Source organism: Seriola dumerili, unplaced genomic scaffold, assembly GCF_002260705.1.
Source record: "Seriola dumerili isolate Sdu_G_001 unplaced genomic scaffold, Sdu_1.0 BDQW01000088.1, whole genome shotgun sequence".
NCBI classification, from domain to species: Eukaryota; Metazoa; Chordata; class Actinopteri; order Carangiformes; family Carangidae; genus Seriola; species Seriola dumerili.
Genome location: NW_019174343.1, coordinates 9,505,964 through 9,528,268, shown reverse-complemented (window position 1 = coordinate 9,528,268; position 22,305 = coordinate 9,505,964). Strand labels below are relative to the sequence as shown.

Sequence of the window (22,305 nt, the reverse complement as noted above, 5' to 3'; positions counted from 1 at the left end):
ATCCTCACTCTTATCCTCTATAAGTCAAACTCCTACATTTCTCACAGTTTGTAAATCAAGCTTTTCTGTCATATATTCTGCAGTCTCTAAACCTAAGCCAAGATAACCCTGATGACATCACCAGGGGTTATATTCTCAGTACACAGGCTGAGTAGTACTTCCTAAGACAAGTTAAAAACAGTGGAGTGGCCCTGTTACAGCAAAACTCTTCTAATATGTAAGCGAGAAAGCAAACATAACAAATTGTGTCTGTGGCATCTTCTATAAGTCTACATGTTTAATATTTGTGGTGTGTGAATGTGTGGCGGTATTTTGTGTCCATACCCTCATCTTCCCATTGCGAACAGCTGCTCCGTCCTCAGCTAGCCTCAGCACATACAGGTCCATGTTGTATTCTCTGCCTCCCCGCAGACTGAAGCCAAAACCTTTGTTGTCTCGCTCCAGGTCCACTGAGTAGAACTCGGCATCCTGACGGAGACCACACACACACACACACACACACCCCCGGAAAGAGAGGAAGGGAGAAAGAAACAATTGCATCAAGGTCACTTTTGCGATTCAGATTTGAAGTGTGTGTCCTTTGAAGTGGACTCCTATTTCAGGAGAACAGGACAAATACCACCTTCAGAAAAGTCACACCTTTAATAGGTGTGCCAGAATGTGTGTGTGTGTGTGTGTGTGTGTGTGTGTATGTGTGTGTGTGTGTGTGTGTACATGCATATGCTCAGGTGTAAGGATGCTGAATTATTGATGCCTTGGGCTGTAGGTGGACAAAGAGAGAGGGCACAGGCAAAGGGGGGGGGGGGGGGGCCCGGGCACCACAAGGACAGGCAGACAGCCACAGCAGCTCCTGTCTTCACGCCCTCCTAATCTCCTCTGCTGAAGGATCAATGCTATCTGTGAGAGCAATCTCCACACTGCCAGATTAATTCAGCAGCGAACACAGTGGACTGAGGGGTTACTTTGAAAGCAAACAGGCTTTCCTTAATGCACAGACTCCGATAACGCCGGCAGGTAGTCGCAAAGAGACAAATAAAAAAATAAAAAGCCACCTTGTTTGTCCTTGGGAAGGTGGGTGGGTGGATTGGTTGTTGCATGACGGGACAGAGGATAAATGAGTCTGTGGGAGCTAGAACAGCTGGATGGATGTAGAAAAAGACGAATGTGGATGTGGGTTGGAAGTTGACAGGATGGAATGGAGATTGCTGGGATGTTTGATGGAGACATGAAATGGATGGATGTATGAATGAGGTGACAGGTGGATGGATGACTGGCATGTCCCTCTTACCTGAGCTGAGACTTGTGTTGGGGGCTGGGGAGGAGGGCCTTGTGGGGGTTTAAATTCAAACGACGACTCTTGTTTTGGTTTGGTGTTGTTCCTGAGACAGAGAGATAACAGTAGGTGAAGATTAAATCATAAAGAGATTGAACTCATTAAAGACATTAAATCATGTATTTAATATGCATATTTTCAACAGTTCAACGTAAAAACGCTACATTCTCACCTGGCCTCAGGTGCAGCCTGTTGCTGAGGTGTGTGAGTGGTGGTTATAGTGGCGATCTTCTCTGCATTGGTCAACAAAGACGCATTTGATGACTCTGGGGAGAACGGAGGAAAGAAAGAGGTGTTCAGGACATTTCCATCAACAAATTTTAAGCTAATTTTGAAACTGCCATTGAGTAAAATTGGCAAGCAAAGAAATCGGCTGTATAAAAATAAAGGAAATGAAAAAAGGAAAAGTGAAAACTCTTTCAAAAATTGATTTGGAAAAAATTATTGCTTTTCATGTCAGCAAGTCCAAGACATTTTTCACACTGTCCAAGACCCTTTTTGCCTCAAAGCAAACATCAAAACTTTCTGGCTACACGGGTAAATTTTAGTGACATTCGTCCTTTGCATACAGTTTCTAATTCAGTACATTAAAATTTGCATAAACACACTCCAATGCAAGCGTCTCTGGTTTCCTTGAAGACTCTGTGTCATGGAATTAAATCCATATTTCACACGTGGAACATTTTCATTTTCCAGTGTGAGCCCTGGTGTAGATCGAGTAGCTGTCATCTAGAAACATTAGCTGACCTGTGGGGACCACCATCAGCTTCCAGGCGTCTTCCGCCACAGTAATACAGTGGGTTACATTTGTCAGTTATTTTGTAAAGGCACTTGTCAACGAGAGTTTCTTTTCCTAGAGATGCCTGTCTCTTTTTGGACTGAAACTCCTCTGGTCTGCCTGTGAATTGTCAAACAGGAAACATATGCACTTGCACCATCTAAGGACATAAAAGCTCCTGGTTATTCTGTCTTTTATCTTTGATTCAGTCATTTTGTGTTATCAATGAGTCACGCTGGGCCTAAAGGAGGAAAACAGACCATCGTTTCTCCAATCTTGACACATAAAGAAACCTTTCTTCTTAACTCAGTCTTTCTTGGCTATCTACAGGTATCCTTTATTTGATTACAACTCTCCACTGCTCTTCTCTGAGTCGCTACTCCCTATTCCTCTCACGGTCAATCCTCCTCTCATCTATTCATCTCCTCCACTTCCACCAGTCCCCTTGCAGCCTCTTGGCTTAACTCTTCGATTGCCCGTTCCCCACAAGGTACAGAGTCAACCAATCGAGCTGCAGCGTGGGTGGGGCGAGCTTCAATTCGGACCGTGGAGGGGAGAACCTGTTCGTTCTGGGTTTACACGAGCGTGTGATGAATGTTTTAACTTGGCCCACAGGAGGAGGTCTGTGCTGAAAATATTCCCCCGTAAGGTTTTCTGGCATCTGTGTTACTTTCTCACACATTTTCTGTTGCTCATTTCTCACTTTCACAGCTCACATTTGTCCCCATAAACCCTATTCGCCCCTCCATCTGCTCATTTGCATAACTCACTCCTTCCATTCTGCTTACTCTCTCCATTTATCTCTCCTCCAACTGTTTTCTGTCTGGAAATTAATCGAATAAGCTCCGTTTCTCTCTCTCGTTCTGTTCCGCTCACGACCCACTGCCTCTTTTCTCCACTCTTACTTAAAAACGTTCACACACTGCGCACCGCAAAAGGCATTGAGCTGTTTCTGTAATTTGTCTCTGGCCCTGGCACTATGCCCTCCCATCCTGAATGGACAGAGTAAGGAAGGAGAGCAGGTACATTCAAAATGAGAAATTCAGGAGGGAGAAAGAGAAAAGGGAGAGGCAAAGGAAAGAAAGGGAGAGGAGATAAGAGAAGCAGGAGGGCTGCACTACACAATATACCCCAAGTTGTGCTAAAAAGTGGCACATCATATCACCTCTGGCACGTCTATCTCTCTTCTCTCGCACAATAGAAAGCAATGAGGTGTACTTGGTCTGCGGCTCGAGTCTACACTGCGGAGACATAAGCTTTGATGAAGGCATTAGCTGTTTGTGCATGCATTACTGCGCACCAGCAGGAAGAGTACCATGTCTGTTTCTCTTGTCGTTGCAGAAGTGTTGAGCATCAGTCAGAACAAAACTCCGCCTGTGTTCCCACACAGAGGAGAGGTGAGCTCAATGGAACGGAGCTGAACCTGACTGCACCTTGGAGGAACCTCTCTCGGTGGTATTTATTCACGTCGGAAAGTTTAGACATGATTGATCCGCGCAAAAATAGTCCTGCTCAGCCGTGTGTAAACAGAGGCAGAGAGAACAGTAACTCAGAGACACAACTTAGAAACACAAGCCACAATCTTTTCCCGTCACTCTCTCAGTCTCCGTGTCAGGCAGCGTCTGTTTGTTTGACACATGCACATAAACACAAACCCGAACTTTCAGATAAAGCATATCCAGTTATTTCTCTCCGACGCCTTCTCTCTCTCTCTCTCTCTCTTGCTTTCTGCGTCTTCTTGGCAGAGCAATTCTGGCTCACTGTTCTCATCAGCCGCTCCGCAGGAAAAAAAAACACTCTTCATCCATAAGAAGTGAGCCGGAAAGCAACGAGCGGCGGACAAATAGCTACAATTTCTAGCAGTGCGCAGGTTGACAGGGAGTATCGCCTTCCTCGCACGCATGCACGCACACATGCACGTACGTACACACACACACACACACACACATTTAATTAAACAGTATTTGTAAAGCATGCTAGGGTGATCTGTCAGCACAAAGCGGTGAGAGCTCTCAGCTGCACAGCACAACATACAATGGGCACAAACTTTTCCTTAAAACCACTTTGGCAGAACTGACACACCCTCATACGCAGAAGTTCTGCATTTCTCTCTCACACACACACACACACACACACAAACATACATGCGCACAGCCGCGCACACATAGATATCTAAATTACTCTTGCATGTTTTAAAAGTGCGGGCATGCTGAAGGCGGAAATGCAAAGGCTGGGAAAGTTCCCGAATATCCCCACAGAAGCACTTCTGTCAACACTGTGGGGGAGTTTCAGTCACTTTGAAAGCAAGTGAAGAAACTGCGAATTTTATATAACACTACAGGCATACATAAGCAGCATTCAGGAAAGCAACGACATCGATGGAGTCCTCCTCCTCAAACACACCCAGACTACTTAATAATAGGAATAACAGCTGATGATTGCACTGGTTGACATCCATCAATGTGACAGAGCCAAGCCACTTGAGAAATCGGCGCTCCTACCGGGACAGTCTTGATGAACAAGGACTTGCTGAATCATTTGAATAAATATGAATTTTTGGCTGAAGGCTATCAGCTGAGTGGGATATTGTCGGAATGCGCCGAAGATCCCACATTATTTTATTTATTTTTTTTAAGTATATTTTTTGGGCTTTTTTATGCCTTTATTTGATAGTACAGTAGAGAGACAGGAAATGGGGAGGCAGAGAGAGGGGGAATGACATGCAGCAAAGAGCCGTCCGATGGGCCGACTGCAGCAAGGACTGTAGCCTCTACACATGGGGCGCCTGCTTAGACCACTACGCCACTCGACGCCCCGATCCCACATTATTGGAGGGACCCTTGGAGGTGCCCCCATTTATGCAACAATTCATGGAGAGACTAGAAACTATTAGACAAACAAAATCACACATAATCACAGAAGTGGCTTGGAAGTGGGAATCTTTAGCTGTTGTTCTCTACTCACCGTCTCCAGGAATGATGCGTAGTGTGACGGTGTTCCCGGCCTCCTTGATGAGGTTGACGATGTCAGAATGGGACTTGTTGGTGATGGAGCAGCTGTTCACCGCCAGGATGCGGTCGCCAACTTTCAGCTTCCCGCAGCGGTCTGCTGGGCTCCCCTCAATGATGCGCCCTATTTTGTGGGGCATGGCCACACATGCATTGCCAGCTATGGTCACCATTGACATGTGATGCATGATTCAGTGTGTAAGTGTGTGTGTGTTTGGGGTGTTGTTGGATTGTGTACACAGAGAGAGAGAGAGAGAGAGAGAAGAGAGAGAGAGAGAGAGAGAGAGAGAGAGAGAGAAGAAAAAAAGATGGGAAAGGGGGAAAGGAGCAGAGAAGGAGGATCAGAAGGTTTGGGGTTAATTCACAGACAGCCAACAGCCAGCCAAGCAAAAGTCATTGAGAGAAGGTGATCAGAATTACAGCAGAACAAGATGCAAGCATTGGCAAAGACGAAGGGCAAATTTAAATGTGCTCTGCAGAGAAATAAGAGAATCTGCCATACTGTAATTCACAGTACTTTTCCTGTAAATTGGTTCTTCAAATTAATCACTGGAGAAACTGAGCTGAACTCCAGCTGCTCTCCTCCACCCTCTCCGTCTCATGCCCCTCTTACTTAAAGCTGCTCCAGCACCACGTTTCTAAAGTGGGTATCATTATTATATTTGCATGAGAGTCTCTCGGCAGTAAAAAGCTAATAATGAAAAAAACTGTGTTGTGTTGTCTGCATCTCAAATAACCTGCACCTGCAGAAAGTTGGGAGACGACAAACAAACAACACAGCGCACATCTCGCCAACTACCCTGAGGTCTCTCCGTTTCTCTCCCCCCACTATCTCTCCCCATCTGCAGTCTGACATCAGTCACTGCAGAAACAAGGAGTGTGCAATCCGTCCTTTCTTTCTCCACCTTCCTTTTCATTATTATTCATTCATCCCTTCCACTGCCCTCACTCTTTTATTCCTGCACAAACTTGCCAAACCCTGACCTCCTCCCGTCTTTCTAACTGAATCTTGCCATTCTGAGCTGTGAAATATTCATTTAGAGTCAGTGAGAGGGAGAAAACAAAAACCAAGGTGCTGTTGCATTTCTGAACAAAATAAAGTGCTTTAACAGTATGGGTGGACTGGTTTATGACTCCCGCACCGATGACTTACTGGTAAGCACTAAGTCAATTTCAAACTTTCATGTAGCTATTGGCATTCCATTAGACTTTACATGTTGAGATCAAAAAGAGCTCAACTGCTGGCCCGTGCTTTCTACTATGGCCTGTGAGAAGGAGCTGTGCCACTTTGTGAAAAGCTGAGTATTTTCAGGTCTTTTCAGTCCACCCACACTGACAGAGATAAGAGCACAGGGAACAGTGGAATGCCATAGTGTGTAGGCAGGAAGCCATGGCAGTAGGGCAAAGAGAGCACCACATAGAAAAGACACCACTAGTTTGTAAGAAGCAGAGTCAATTTGATCAGAATTATTTGCGAGGATGTGCGAGATCAAACAGAGAAACCATTGTAACGTAAAACAAAACTCTGACATGATGATATTTACAACCAGCTGAGGGACACAAAGTAACCTTTCCATAAAGTGATTTTGAGTCAATGCATCTCTCTGATTCTACGTTTTAAATAAATAAATATTATTCACACGATGATTTCCCGTATCTATCCTGCTTGCAGCGCTCATTCTCATTAAGTTGTCATTAGGCTTTTAGTGCTAACCTGCTCAGCAGAAGCCGTTTAAGTTCATCTGAATAATACAAGTGCCTTATGTAAGACCCGCTTCACTTGTGATCAATTATGAAAGCGTTGTGTGAGTGTAGCAGCATCTGCAGGCAAAGAAAAGGTTTCAGTGTCTCGCTTTGACGGGCTTGGACAAAAGTGAGAAAGAAGAACCACTTTTTTTTGAAGAGTGTTGGTATTGATCTGGTGGGACTGTAAATAGCCAGAATCTGTGCTGGTTGTCAGGCTTCTTAGTGATCAATGGTTTTATGGATGATACAAAGGCAGCCCATAAAGAAGGCAGGAAGACAAAAGACTCCAGTGATGAGGAAAAGCTACAGAGTGTGTTTGATGTTTTGCTGTGTAGAACTGATTTTTTGAACATTTGCATGTACAGTCAACAACAATGAAGATATTCTCTAACTTTCAGGACACTCCAAACATCTCTTACCGAAGGTGGTGCCGGCTTCAGGCCGTGACACAGAGGAGACGATCACAAAACCGAATCCTTCGTTCTCGCCGCGGCGGATCTCTACGTCATAGGGCTGCAAGGTGGAGGAGGGGACAACAGAGGTGGTGTTGGGGGGCTGAGAAGAAGTGGCAGCAGCTGCAGCAGCGACTACAGCGTTACCGCTGCCCCCCGCCCCTCCACCTCCTCCCCCGCTGCCGATGCCGGAGGTGGAGCCGCTGCCAGAGCTGACGGTGTTGAGGGAGTTCTGGCTGCCCTGCGGAGTGCGCTTCCCTATCTCCTCCGTCAGGCTCGGCGCCTGGGTACTGCTGTGGTGGGAGGATGCCGGCGATGGAGGCACGTCTCCCTCTGCTTTAACTGGAGATGACAGAGGAGGATAAGGTGAGAAAGATGCAGATACACTGTGTAGAGTTGGAGAGGAAATAGTGTGGAGAAAGATTTATGGAAGGAATAAACAGGAACAAGTTGTGTGCCGGGTAGGTGAGACAGAGGCAGCATCTGACACGAGAAGACGAAGGAGAGAATTAAGAAAAAGACAATAATTAGGCCAGCCAGTGTTACATAAAGTTCAGGAGATAACGGAGCAGAAAAAGCTGAGTAAGTAACTGGCGCATAAAAAGACAAGATTACATTCAAACTAAACTTTCAAAATATGACAAAACAGCTAAATGTGACATCATCTGTACAATCAGAAAATGAAAAAGACTGTCAATAAACACATTTTTCCCTCCTAACACAGCCACTTTATGTTGATATGATAAAAGACATGTTGGTAAGACAGCATAGGGACAAGGAGCCTCTCCAGCCATCCCGTCTCGGATCTGTTTTCAACAAAAGATGAACTAAAGATGTGGCCCGCCTGTTGTATCTGGACATTTCATTCCACATTTCATTTCCTGTACAGCTGCTCGAGGACGGCGCCTCATATTCTCGACGCTCTGAGGCAGACGAGGAGCAGCAATGCACTAATGTCTGGCTGCTGTCATCGGGCCGAAGGTTGACCATCCTCTCCATCATATTTATGGGTATTTCTTTATCGCCTGCTGAGGAGCAGAGCGGAGCTGAGCGCGCGAAGGTAGTGATGGGGTGGGGGCGTTTGCACACGGTAGCCGGCCGACTGCTTCTTACCATTGCACACCCAGACTATTACAGAGGAAGGTGAGGGGGCAACTCCTGCACACAGTAAGCGGGCCTCTGGGCCCCTGATATAACTGCAATGGAAATAAATGGGAAGCTGGGCGGTTTAAAGCACAGAGTGCTTTTCTGAATTATGTGCTGTAGCAGCAACGGTTGTAACGACACAATGGAATCAGATACAAATGAAGAAATCTGATTTTGTTCACAGAATGAATTAAGTATATGATAAAAGTCACTGCTAATACAATATCAAACACAATTACTGACATGCTCGAATATATTAACAGCAACTTAACGAACAAACAATTACAGGTCAATTTCTAAGGCTTTAAAGTTATAATCCTTAAAGATTTTCATGAAGTCAAACCTCATTTTTAATGCAACTGGCAACTGGCATTTTTTCTGTAACAGCCATTTAAAAGATTTACATTCAGTAATTGTCGCTGTATATAGTAGTCACATTGGACATTGCCGGTCCACCAGTCCCATGCTGGAATCAAGTTCCCTTCACAAGCACAAGCGATTCATTGAAAACTAGGCATGCACGTAATCCTGTGTAACTTTATCCCGCTGATAACGCCCTCACTGTTTTCTGTTTACTGTTTGACAGGTTCTAAATATTTCTGGGGATGGTGCACTGAGCTTTTGGATGAAGAGTCATGTTGGAGTTACAGGCAACAGGCTGCACACTTCCAACATCTCAGCAATGTAACCAGCCTCACTGCGCTCTGCTGCTGTGTGGAAAACAACTTGGCTGTGCGCAGCATTAGATCATAGCAGCTCAGGGCAAGACAGAATTTTTTCCTTTTTTTTTTTTGGCTCATTTTTTTATCAGAACGACGTGAGTAAGTTTGGCTGCACTGTAAACAAATACAACAGTTGCTCCTCTTTTGCTCCTCATGTTTGCCGCCTCTACAGTTCTGAGACCTGTAGCACTGAAGCACACCTGTCACCAAATCAATTGGGCCTGGAATCTGAAGTCTTTACCGGTCTGGTTTTCTCACTCTCATTTTGGGTATCTAATAAATTCACAAGCCCTGAACACCTTTTTGAACTTCAGCCAGCAGAAATATTATGGGAGACGTTCAGCATTGACTCTGGCCAGCAGCTATTTAACAAGCTACCCTGCTCCCCTATCTTGATCCCTCTTGCTTCTTACCGGCGTAGCTGGTTTTGCGTCGCACAGTGAGGTTGACGTGTCCCTGCTTGGCTGCCTGCTGCATCAGTTGCACCACCAATTGGTGCGACTTGCCCACCACTGCTGTGCCGTCCACGCATATCAGCTCATCGCCGGACCGCAGGCGTCCGTCCTCGTCTGCAGCGCCGTACTTCACTATGTGGCCGATGTAGATCTATAACACAACCAAAGCAGATGGATGACATTTGTGAGACTGTGTGCACAGAGATCAAAAATGGGTAAAGACTGCCAATAGATCCTGTACGTGCTCTAGCTTCTTAGGTAATTTACACAAAAAGTTCAAAGATTGCAATTTCCTCAGTCAAAGAATTTTAGCACACACATAAATAATTATGAGAAAGATTCAAAGGCATCTTATTTTCCACAGCAGCTATTAAGTTGGCATGCAGCACGTCTGCTACAATTTAAGCCTCACTATTACGTCTTTACTCTTCTTCTCAGCGTGCTACAGTACTCACCCCAGCTAAGATCTAAGGTAAATCGTTATTTTTTTTCCAGCACATATCGCAGTGCAGACCGGTGAACCAGAACAAACAACTTTGCCTCTCTAAAAAAAAAAAAAAAAAAAACGGAAAGAAAAAAAGTGTTGTGTATGTGCGAGATGGATGTTTTTCTTTGTTTTTTTTTGTTGACTGATTGAGGCTACGTTGGCCAGATCAAAGAGAAACTGTGTTGCAGAAATCACTGATCTGAATTTGAGTCCAAAACAAAAGCTCAGAACTACACAGGAGGAAGAGAAACAGAAAAACAGAGGTGGTGAAAAAAAAGATGCAGCTCTGACTAGTGCTGGGAATACAGCACCCTTTTCATCATTCAGTTTACTGAATCTTGTCAGTTGTAGTTTATACATTTCCACGCAAATGTAGACTGAAAATTGAGGAAATTGAAAAGCAAACTGGGGGATGCGGCTGTGAGAGACTGAAAAGGTTTGAGAGAGACTCACCGGCTCTCCTGGCTCGTTGCCTCCGAGGATCCTGAAGCCGAACCCCGTGTCCTTCCTCCACAGGAAAATGTCCTGCTCCTGGAAATCTGGAACTGTGAAACAACACACAGCAAAACATCATTAACATGTCTGTATTTAGACTAACAGCAAAGCCCAATGAATACCTGTGTTCTGTACTAGCATACCATTAGACAATTACTTTACTTAAATTTTCATGCTCTAGCTTGGGCATAAAGAGGTCTGCAGACAATAGTGATGCCATAATGGATGCACCCCCTGCTTTAAAGGAATCAAACCATCCACCTGCTCATGTCAACATGCACAGAATCATCCTCCCAACTGCTCTAAGCTTTTTTTCACAAAGATAGCACTTTGCACAAACAGTCTGTCTGGAGGCTCTGGGAAAAGAACAAACAACCAATCCATCAAAAGATAAAGAAAAGGATCTATTTTGAGTAAAGAGCACAGGTATAGAGTTTAAATAAACTATCAAAAGCCAGACAGGCTGCAAAAAATATAAAAAAAATAAAAATCAGAGCTTCATCATTAAATGGTTCCATAACTGGAAATGATCAGACTAAAACTCATCACTGGTGTCTGAAGCAACACAGGTTTCTGTTCTTTTAGCTTTTTACGCTCCCACAGAGTGGACACTACTATTCCAATGGAATACACTGTTTCTTTTATGAAATGATGTGTGACATGCAACTGCATTTCCACACTTAACTACATGTGGGAGCACTTCCCACCAAACAGAGGTGCTAATACATACTGGAATGGGGCTATATATTATTGAGCAGAGGGTCTAAGTGTGGCTAGTTCACAGTCCACCATCATCCACAACAGAGAGAAGCAAGTGTGTCTGTCTGTGTGCACGCTATTCGCTAGAAAGGTGCTGTGCTATAAAAGAAGCATTGCACTGCAGCGACTGACAGCTCATGGTTCATGTAGCAGTGGAAATGAGAGGAGCCTCTCAGGGTTACTGGGAGCCGGGGGAGAGAAGAGGTGAGTGTGCATGTGTGTGGCCTCATCCTGGTGTACACACAAGCGTCTTTGCTTTATGTGTGTGTATATTTATTCACATATGCAGGTATGTGAATGTATTTGTGTGGCCGCAGCTGTGTGGCACTGGCTGACAAACATTCACCTCTGAGTAAACCTCCGGGGAGTTTTCCTTTTGCACTAGCACAGGCCGCTGCTGCCAAGGCCACTAAAGCCACTAAGAGGCGGCAAGGTGGCAGAAGGCATAAGCAGCCTGCTTCCAATCTGTTCCTTCAGTCAACAGTGAAAATCCCTGCGGAGTGCAGCTATCTCTTCCAATCTATCACAATGTAACTGTGGAGGAACTGGGAGAGGAAGAGTCAGAAGCTAACTGTCGCAATCTGCACCTGCACAAGGGAGGGTCAACTGCACAGTTACACCCTGTTCCTGTTGATTAATAGATCCATAAGTGATCCCCACAGTGAGGCGAGTGGGTGTGAATGGATCAATATTTTATAGAGATGGACGGACCTGTGCAAAGCTGTGAGTGAGGACTGCAAATAACAAGCACGGATGGCTCAAACAGAGAGGAAATTACACTGGGAACATGTTAAAACCAGACAATAATCAAAATGAAGGCCAATAAAGCACGAGCGAGTTCCCTATCCTCGCTGACTTCATTTTTCTTTTAGAGCAGTTTAATGCTGAGTGAGATTTTAAGGGGATTTTTTTCTGCAAATGGAAACTGTTCACCGCATGGTGCATTTGAAGACCTTGATCCCAGCAGAACTTTTCATTACAGCAAATGTTGTATAGAGAAATGTCTCCGCCGTACCCCGTTTGAGCCCTATAGGGTGCATACTGCAGGATTTTAGGACGGGAGCTCAATGCAGCGTGAAAAGCAAAGGATTTACACCTGCTGTTACAGGTCAGCTGTCCTCCCCTGTCATTCTCTGTATGTTCCTCCTTTTCCATACCTCAGAGTCCCTTGGTTCTGTGGTATGGAAATGCTTTACTTTTCTCTTATCCTCACATTTCTCTTTCACGTCCACTTTGTGTCTGTGTTTTCACTTGTATTTCAGCTAACTGGCTCAGGCAATTTACAGATCCTCCATCACCTTAAGACATGTATGTAGACATAGCTCCCCTTCGGCCTTGGTTTCTTCCACTCTCCATCTCTATTCTTTATTTCCTTTTTAACTCCACTATTGTCCTCTCAGCCCTTCACAGGAGCTTGCCAACAGGCGTCTACACTACAAGTCCACGCTTAGCCCTTCTTCATAGGCATCTAAATAATGAAAACCCTTGACAAGTGGCGCCAGGGAAAGTGATTAGATGTTAAGGTTTCTCAGCCCTTGCAGACTCCTGTTTTTTCTCCTCCTCTCCTCTCCTGTTTTTTTTTTTTTTTTGTGACTTGACAGTGGATCTGAGGGTTATTCTTTTTAATTGGAGCTATCCCCTTGCTTTGGCAAGGCAAGACACAGAGGAAGAGGATATGCAATTCTCTGACATCCACTCCGCTATTGCTGCTAATTATACGCCCGTGTGTCTCTTTAGGGAAGTCTAGTGTAAAAGTGTGTCAATGGCGCCAGTGTCTACAACTGGACCAAAGTGGCATCTAGAAGCTTTTGGACTGGACCAAGAACGTGCGGGGGCGTTCTGCTACTTATACTGTTCAGAAATGACAATACAATCAAAGCTAATGCTGCAGTGTTGAACAGCTTTGAAAGAACTTCTTCCTTCTTGCTCAGTTAAATGATGTTTGTATGACAAATTGAAAGCCGGAGCCAGCAGGCAATTAGCTTAGCTTATCAAAAAGACTGGAAGCAAGCGGGAACAGCTAGCCTGTCTGAGTTCAAATATCTGCATACTAACTTTAAAGCAAAATTTTTCTAATCAACACATGTCTCTTGTTTGTTTAATCCGTACACAAACAGAAATGTAAAAACTACCTTCTTCCCCCTTCTATTTGTGTAAGCTGAGCAAAGCTAAGCTAATCACTTTACAGCTTTACAGATATGAGTGATATCACTTTTCTCAACAGCTAACAAGCATATTTCCCAAAATGATTAACAATTTTTAATGACATATTTCAAAGAATTACATTTACATTCTACAATACCACTTACATCCTTAGTTCTATGTGAACTGGTTTAGACTATTTTCATGTTAGCAGTACTCATATGCATTAGCTGCTAGGTCATTAGGTACACCTAGCTAAAACTAATGTAGTCTAATACAACGGTCCTGCCATAAATCAACACTACCATGCAACACCCCAAGCACCAAACTGAGACCACATCCCTCTCCAGAAACTGAGCACAAGAAAAAGTTAGGTCACTGCAGCTTTTGTTTGATAATATAAACCAGTTACTTACATGCACAAGACTTACAGTATCTCTCATCCCATAATCTTGTTCCAAACCGTGCAGTACCATTTAAACACACCAAGGGTCTCCACCGAGCCAACAGCCCCATGCAGCCCTCATCCAACTGCCACCAAAAATAAATATACTTACGCCTACTTTCATACATGCTCCTGGACTGGGCCCAGATCTTAAAGGGGTCCGGTTTTCTCTGGATGGTCCCGTCTGCCGGGGAGTCCTGGGGCGGCAGGCCTGGCAGGGGCTGAGAAGGGGGCGGAGGAGCGGCGCTCTCGCTGAGAGGGGGTGCCAGGGACGGGTGTACGGGCGAGTCCGTGTGGGCGCTCCGGTGGCTGGAAACGCTATGCTGGGAGCTGTTCTGACTGTCCTTCCTTGATAACTGCTGTTGGAGAAGCAGATCAATATCATTTGACTATTGAAAATCATGTGTGCTGGAGCCTGGTGGCTGAACTCAGAGGTGACAGACAGGTACAGACAAAAAAAGGATATTGCTCGGCGGTGGAGGAAGAGAAACAGGGAAATGAAGACATGAATACGCAGGAATTTTGGATTAGAGTTCAAAAAGATTAAAGACTGCTGCCTCCTCAGGTAGAACTAAAAACAGATTCTATGGGGGTATAATGCCAAACATTGTTGTTATGCTACTTTATTCAACACAAAAAAAAAATCAAGCTGGGATTTCTTTTAGCAGAAAACTCTTATAGCAAACAAAGGCAGAAAAAAGAAGTCAATGGTTTCTCATGATTAAGTCATTCAGCTGTGGGAGGGCAAAAAAAACTGTGGCTCAACTTATGAGGGTACATTGCCTATTCCTTTTGTTTAACAGAGTGGAATGTATTAACAAGAAACTGCATCCCCTGCTGCATGTGTAGAGATATTCACAGTGAGTAAAGCACTTGTGGGATTTGAAACGAAGGGAGGATTTTACTGGTGGAGCCAGAAATGTAAAAATCCTCATAAATTGCCACTGGCCCCTCAATAACATGGGCACTTAAGCACCTGCTCAAGGATTTGAGGGGAGCGGTGCTTGAGCAGGGTAAAGCACATACAATCCTGAGCTCAAGTACAAGTAGGCTGTAAGTAAACGTAAAAAAAAAAAAAAAAAATTCTCTCTGAGACCAATGTCACCACATGTCTTTCTCTCAGTCACATCATTTGTCTGCAGAATTTGCACCGCTGTAAAGAAAACAGTCATGTGAAAGGGTTACAGACAGAGTGTGAGAAAGAAAGGAACATATTTTAAGACAGTAAAATAAAATGACGGCAGTTCCGTCTCTTCACATCATGTGACTTCCCTGTACTTCGTATGTGGTGGACAGAAATACACCATGAGGAGGCTTAGGCAAGTGGCTCATCTGTTCTCAAATATCAAAGTGTTAGGCCTTCAAAGTGCAGCCATGTCTTCAATAAATTCAGACTCATTACTCCCTGAATCAGCCTCCTACACCTCTGCAATTCATGTTTATATTCATCATCCTTGTTAGACATAAAAGAAGCTTGACGCTTTAGCAAATATTAAGTCAGAGCTGTGGCTCCAGCTGGAATGCTTACTCTGCCAGTGTTATGAGTGAAACCTCATTGTGTTGTGTGGTGAAGTAAAAAAAAATAAATGAAAAAATCGATGGATTCATTTAATTAGTTACAAATGAAGGCCCTGTTTGGCGCTGAAGACGGATGCTTCCCACTAACCACAAAATGATTTTATTTGGTCACTTTCGTTCCATCAAACAAAATGGCGCCTCCATTAGCCGTTGAGGCAGCGTTACAGCTTGTTTCTCTCCGAGTTTGATGAACACCAAGTCCAAATCCTATACCCCCTTTCAAATGAAAACAAATCTCTTGCTCTTGAAGGATCTATTAGATTTGACCTTCTGCAGTCACTGTGTTCTCCCTCTGTGCTCCGGGACTGGTCTAATACATTTGTTTCTCCTGCTCCAATAACTTATTAAGACAGAAGATGGGATGGGGGGAGGGAGGAGGGGCTGGGGCAATGAAAACATATCCTTGCTGCTTCCCCCACAACAGCTCTCAGCTTTGTCCTGCTTTGCCACGAGCAGGCCAGACTTCAGCACCTCGATGCACACAGGGATAGCAGCGTTTTGTTTGTTTTGCTGCCTCATACAACCAAACATTATATTAAAACATCATTAGCATTCTCAACTTATCCATCACCTCTATCATCTAAGAGTCACACCATCACCATTATCATCTACACAGCACAGATACCACCACACCTCATTCCCCAAAACTTTCACCCCATCTGAACGACATCACATACCCTCCTAGTGTAATTTCTGTATGGAGGAGCCAGCTCAAAATCCTGCAAAACAAAATTGACAAACACAAGTACAGTCAGAAACAGTCAACAGGGTCTCCCCCCCCATCGATGCACCAGATATCACAGGATGAGGCCGTCTCTCAGCTGTGATCATACATTCAACTCTCACACTGCAAGCTTAGCACCCAGCGCGATGCGATCATCAGCCTGTTAGCAACCCAACTCACGCGGTGCATCAAAGCCCCTCGTCCCAGCCCCCCACCAGAGAGGAGGAGGTGGGGGAGGGCTGATGTGAAGCTACAAGGATCAACCCCCACACAGCACAGCACCCAATGTCTACGAGCAGACCCACAACATCAGCACGAGTTACACCTTTCAGAGGGGAGTTGGAGATGAGGCGGGAGGGGAGAGTGAGCTGAATATCCCTTTGCCACATGTAGACGAAGGACAGAGGAGCGATGGACGGCAGGGAAGGAGAGAGATATAGAAAAACAACAACTTACCAGTTTCGGGCTCTTCTTTGCAGGTGCCACCCCTGTGAAGCCAGACAGAGAAGAGAAGAGGAAAAAGGAGAATGTTACCAAAGGAGTTATAGTGTGTAGTCCACGTTGAGAAAAAAGGAGGCATGCATAAAAAAGAAGAAGAAAGAAAAAAAAAAAAAAAACAGATAACAGAGACTCCAAAACAATGTCAAAACAGTGCTCATCTAGCCCTCGTCTCCTTCTCCCTTCTTTCCTCTCTTTCCCTGCTTTGGTTCCTTTGCTCGCCCATCCGCGGCTGGTGTTTTCAGGAGGAAGGGAAGGGAGGGGAGGAGGGGGGGGAGGAAGCAGGCAGCGCGATCTATCTGCATCACTGCCGCGGCCAGCGCTTGGCTTGACTGGTGCAGCGGAAGAGTGGGGCCAGCCCCAAGGGCTAACCCTGCGCTCACCGGACCCTGGCTACCCGTCGGAGGCGCACGCTTGTGAGCGAGAGTGTGTTCGAGGGAGGGAAGTGAGAGTTAAGAAGAATTGACAGATATCCTGGAGAGCAACTAATCTGGAGAATAAAGAGAGAGGAGTAGAGAGGAGGAAAGCGAGCTGTGCTCTGGAGTTCCTGGCCGTAGCATTACCCATGGAGAAGGAGTCCAAGATACTGAACATTAAATTATAGGCAACCGTCAGTTCCCCTCTTACTGAGACCATCTTCCTGTGTCCGCTGAGCGCTGCGCTCCGCTGTCGAAGGCTCCAGCATCTATAGGCAGTTGGCGCGTCCTCCCCGTCTCTCCCTTTCCTGCTGTCTTTTCCTTTTTTTCCCTTTCTCTCTCTCTCTCTCTCTCTCTCTCACCTCACTACACACTGTCCTCCCTCCCTTTTCTACCCTCAGCATCATCACCCTCCCCCCTCCCCTCCCTCTTTTTCTTTCTCTCTCCCCTCCATCTCAGCCTCCCTCCCACCCCCACACATGCTGGTAAACATCCATGCAGTTGCACACACACAAACACACACACTCACACACACAAACCACACAGGCATCAGACAGCTCCGTGCAGCGCTCCTGACACTAATCGAAGTTTGCTTAAGGTATATGACAGACGGGTTTCTGCGTGAGTGAGCAGTGACCAAGAGATATCATTGCAGGAATATCACACCCACAGCCCACAAAGAAGGAGTGACGGATGACTAAAATGCTAACACACTTTGGATCTAGCCGGGCAAATTTGCTCCTTAAGCACATCACAGCCCTCTCCCCCTCCCTCCCTCAGCTCTGCATGAAATAAACAGTTGTATGAAGTTATGGAAATGAGAATGGGAGAGGGAATGCACAAAACAAAGAGAAAATGTAAGACTCCTTGTGTGTGTTTGACTATAATATTTTAGTGGAGTATGAAAAACACACACACACACACACACCTTTGACATACAATAGGGGTGTGAAACAGATGTAAAGCATAAGTGAGAGTAGGCAGTGTCTAATCTAAGAAAATGGGCCACTATTGCGTATCAATCCTTTAGAGAAACTGAGAGGATAAGATCTTACATTCTCACACATACACACACACACACACACACACACGCTCCTGTCTACAAAATCTCAGACATCTGGGTTCATTCACAACTGACAGCTCCAACTGTGGTGCGTCTGCAGCTTTTTTCTTCACTCCTTCCTCTCCTCCTCCCTCCTCCTTCCCCTGATCTCTCTGCTCTCCCCTTTTCACCTTTTTCCAATCAATAGGAATCATTCATTCAGGGGCGTGTAGCAATACCCTAAATCAGACGCGTATGCAATACTTCACTCTGGCGGTAAGCATGCTGTCAGTCATGCTGGCTGTTAGATTATTATTCACCGATCCAGTGCAAGTGATCTGCTGCTGCTGCTGCTGTCAGTGTCAGTGTCTCTCCTTGCTTTTACAGTGGACACACCCAAGCAGACAATAAACAGACTCAGACACAGGTCGATTCAGGTCTTCGTAATGTAAAGTACATTTTCTGTTTAACCTTGAAATCTGCATGTGGTACTCTAAAAGCAATGTTATTAAATGACCTATAAATGAGCTTTTTTGATAAGCGATTAATTGTTTACAACATTTTTTAAGCTTTAATGCCAAACATTCCCAAGATTCAGCTTCTAAACTGAACATCATTTGGTTTGTGATTGTAGGTCAGACAGAAAAAGCTAAATGAAGCTGTTACATCGGGCTCTGGGAACTTGTGAGGGGAATTTTTCATTATTTTGTGACATTTAATAGACTAAACAATTAATCTATTGATTAAAAAGAAATTGTCAGATAATTGAGGATGAAAACAATCACCAAAATAAATAAAAACAGTGAAGACACATCTGTAACAAAGGTCAACAGTACACTGGTAGGCAGAAGCAGCTCTATGGGTTTTTGTGTGTGTGTGTATGTGTGTGTGTGTACGTGTGTGTGTGTGAAATGCCAGAGTTTGTGTGTTGTCTGTTTGAAGTTCCCAGATCAAAAGGTATTGTGGATGTTTGGGCCAACCTCCAGTCCTAATTACATAGGACAAGAGGGAGGAAAGAGCAGTTTTGGACAGGTGGGCGGTCTGGCCTGGCCTGCACTCCGACAGCGTGAGTGAGAATCCTCTGCGCCTGCAGCTCTCAGATAATGTACTGGCCCACCCCGGCTCATTTTATTCTGCTTACTAAATCTTAAAATTTGAGCCAGACAATGCATTTTTAGCAGTGAGTAATGATGGATTATTAAACCTACAGGGCACTACATTTGTATAATATGTGGTTTTTATGATTAATGATATATCAACAGATGAATATGAATTCCAATGAGACCAAAATAATATCCAGTACATTTGAGGATTGCAGTAAAAAAAAAAAACCTTTCATCAAGCTTGACAGAATAACAGTCATCTTGTTTCACTGCCTGAGGAAAAAGTCCATGATTTTCAGTGACTTATTTTTCTGTTTGACAGCCCCACAGCTGGTTAAATTCCTCTGGTGGGCGGACTCTTTTGCAAACACTGGAAATAACGTATGGTGGAATAAATGCGACTATACATTTGGAAGCTGTGACACAGTTTGGTGCACTGGAAAGATGAATTCAGCACAAACTGCTGTCACAGGACCTATGGTTTGGATTAATTGTTTTCCGCTGTACTGGGTACAGGTTGACAAGAAGCACGGTGCCCCCGGGTGAACATGTTGTACAGTTTCCTTCGACAGATAGGAACTGTTGCGCCAACCTGGCAGCGCAGCAGTCGCTAAACGGAAGCCATTACTAAGTAGATTATGTTGTCTGACCACAGCGCGTGTGTTTATGTGTTCGTGTTGGTAGATCTCGGCTGGGAGTGATTGCTTCCAACAGGCAGGTCCATCTGTCACTGTGGCGACAGTGCCTTGGTGACCATGGGGAACTGACAGACGGTCTCCAAGCAACGGTTGTTGTGGTGAACAGCTCTCTGCTGTACAGTGACAGAGTGAAAGGCTCACATCAGCTGTGTACATCAGCAGCCTGGATGTGACAGCCCCGCAGAGTACAGCTTTATTTAGCTTCCTCTATGTGTCTGTGTGTAAACTGTGAAATTAAATGTGACAGAGGAGCATAACAATGTGACTAAACAGACAGTGAAGATGACCAGGCAGAGCATGCAAGCAAAAAGTTGTGTGAAAAAATGCGATGGAACAGAGCTGTTTTTCTTGCAATGAATTCCATGGAGCTTTATTATCTAAGAAAAAATCTGAACCATGGCGTGGTTTCTCCTTTGCCTCCCATTGCTTTTTAAAAAAGAGGGAGTGAAATCCCCTCCTCCCACAAATGCACACATCCACCGAGAGGAGACCCCAGCACACACTATCTGCAGAGCATTGTCATGGAAACAAAAGATGGTGCAATAGTGGAGATTTACGACTCGCCCAAATAGCTATGGAGGTGTGAAGACATGGGAGATTGTGGGGGGTGAGGGAGAGAGGCTCACCTCGTCCCTGTGCAACAAGCAGTGATTCACCGGCTCAAGCCTCCAGCGAGCCAAAAAACAAGCGGAGGTGAATCGTGGGCACCTAGCGGGCAGGCTGCTCCCCCATCATTGCTTTTCAGGACTGCAATGCTGTTCGTTATGGTGCCATTGGAACGTGCAGTCAGCAGAATTTTTAATGCGAAGTGGGCAAAAATACGACGCTTCCTGCCCATAGAGTGAATTGATTTTCTGCTTTGGTCTGTGCAGGGAACCATCATCAACGTTTATCTCTTTCTAAAGGGTGTGTACGAGACTGGCCACATTATACGGGACTTATGAATGTGCCTGCCAGTAACTGTGAGTTTGTTTATGTGGGTTATGCAAGTTCACATAATTGTGTTTTTGCCTCTGAGTGTACGTCCTCAAAGAACACTGATCCGTGGAGTGCTTTTTGACAGGCAGCATTTTCAAGCTGTCGGTGCTCTTGCCGACCATTATGCCAATAAGAGCTATCTAGTGTGCCAATGATCCACTTGGTGTTTTTACCCTCTTTAAGCTGCATGTCCATGAAAAAAAAACAAAGGAAAACACACATTTCAACCTCCTGTCTGTCTTCAAGGGTACAATAAATCTCCTTAAAGCTGCACTTTAAAGGCACTGAGGGGAAAAGCAACACTATGTAGATGAATGCTCTTAAGAGGTTTCCAAACTGCCATGCGGATAATCTGAGGTCTCACACGTCTTTGGGTATTTAGCTTCCCATTTATTGAAGGGGACATAAAGGAAGCAACTGAGCAGTGAAGGGGTTCATCAAACACGCTGACACTTTGAAATAGTTCAACACCTTTTGTCTGTGTTGGTCCCTCAACCTGCCATTTGTCCGTCCACGGGCTACATGGGAGGAGAGAAAAGGTCCATCTCTCATTCTGCAAGAAGAGGAGTGCGAGGCCTGATTGCCTGGCAGGGACTAATGTGACACCGCTGATTTATGAGTCATGAAGAAGGGGCAGAGAGAAGAAAAAGAGAAAAAGAGAGCGGAGCATCATGGGGGTGTCTGCGCTGTTCTTTCATCATCTCTCTGATCCTCTGACATCTATCCATCCACCCTTCTCTTCCTCTCCCTTCGTCCACTGGAGCCATCTATCCTTCCATTTCCTGCACATGGCTACAAACAGTTGCTGCAGCCAAGCGCAAATTACCTTGCATTCATTGCAGCACCTGCCTGGCCTTACAAACAGGTAAAAAAAAGAAAAAGAAAAAAGAAAAGGGTAGAGCACGACTCCGCATCCACGCTGAGACAAATGGGCTTCATTTTTCTATAGCTGAATAATGACATGAGCTGCTGGGCTATTGAGAGGCGGTGTTTCAGAAATTCTACACCCAAACAAGTTTTCACTGACAAAACGCTGCACAGCAGGTGAACGCATCCCTATGGACCCAGTAACATTTACACCTTTTTAAGGGGAACATGGGAGAGGAAATTAGCGTCTGTGATAAAGCAAGACACTGGGGGCCAAAATGAATTATGTCATTGCATTGGTGGGGGCAGGAGAAGACAGGCAGGGGAAAATGAGCACATTAGAGCTGTGTAATTAGACAAATGAAAGAATGGAGTATCATGAAACACAGACTTGATTGAAGTAATAAATCATGCCCATGTGCGTGCAGGCAGC

At 45.0% G+C, this 22,305-nt stretch overlaps 1 protein-coding gene across 1 annotated transcript in view; it reads right to left on the bottom strand.

The window, feature by feature from the left end:
- The window catches only part of magi1 (membrane associated guanylate kinase, WW and PDZ domain containing 1), a 138,681-nt gene that overhangs the window by 6,574 nt on the left and 109,802 nt on the right, over positions 1-22,305 (bottom strand). The window contains exons 13-22 of the mRNA XM_022745048.1: positions 16,727-16,758; positions 16,224-16,265; positions 14,081-14,327; positions 10,581-10,672; positions 9,599-9,791; positions 7,285-7,659; positions 5,076-5,279; positions 1,506-1,599; positions 1,289-1,379; positions 325-468 (exon numbers count right to left, since the gene is read on the bottom strand). Of these exons, the coding sequence (XP_022600769.1) occupies positions 325-468; positions 1,289-1,379; positions 1,506-1,599; positions 5,076-5,279; positions 7,285-7,659; positions 9,599-9,791; positions 10,581-10,672; positions 14,081-14,327; positions 16,224-16,265; positions 16,727-16,758 (1,514 nt within the window). The remainder of the gene's footprint in view (positions 1-324; positions 469-1,288; positions 1,380-1,505; positions 1,600-5,075; positions 5,280-7,284; positions 7,660-9,598; positions 9,792-10,580; positions 10,673-14,080; positions 14,328-16,223; positions 16,266-16,726; positions 16,759-22,305) is intronic.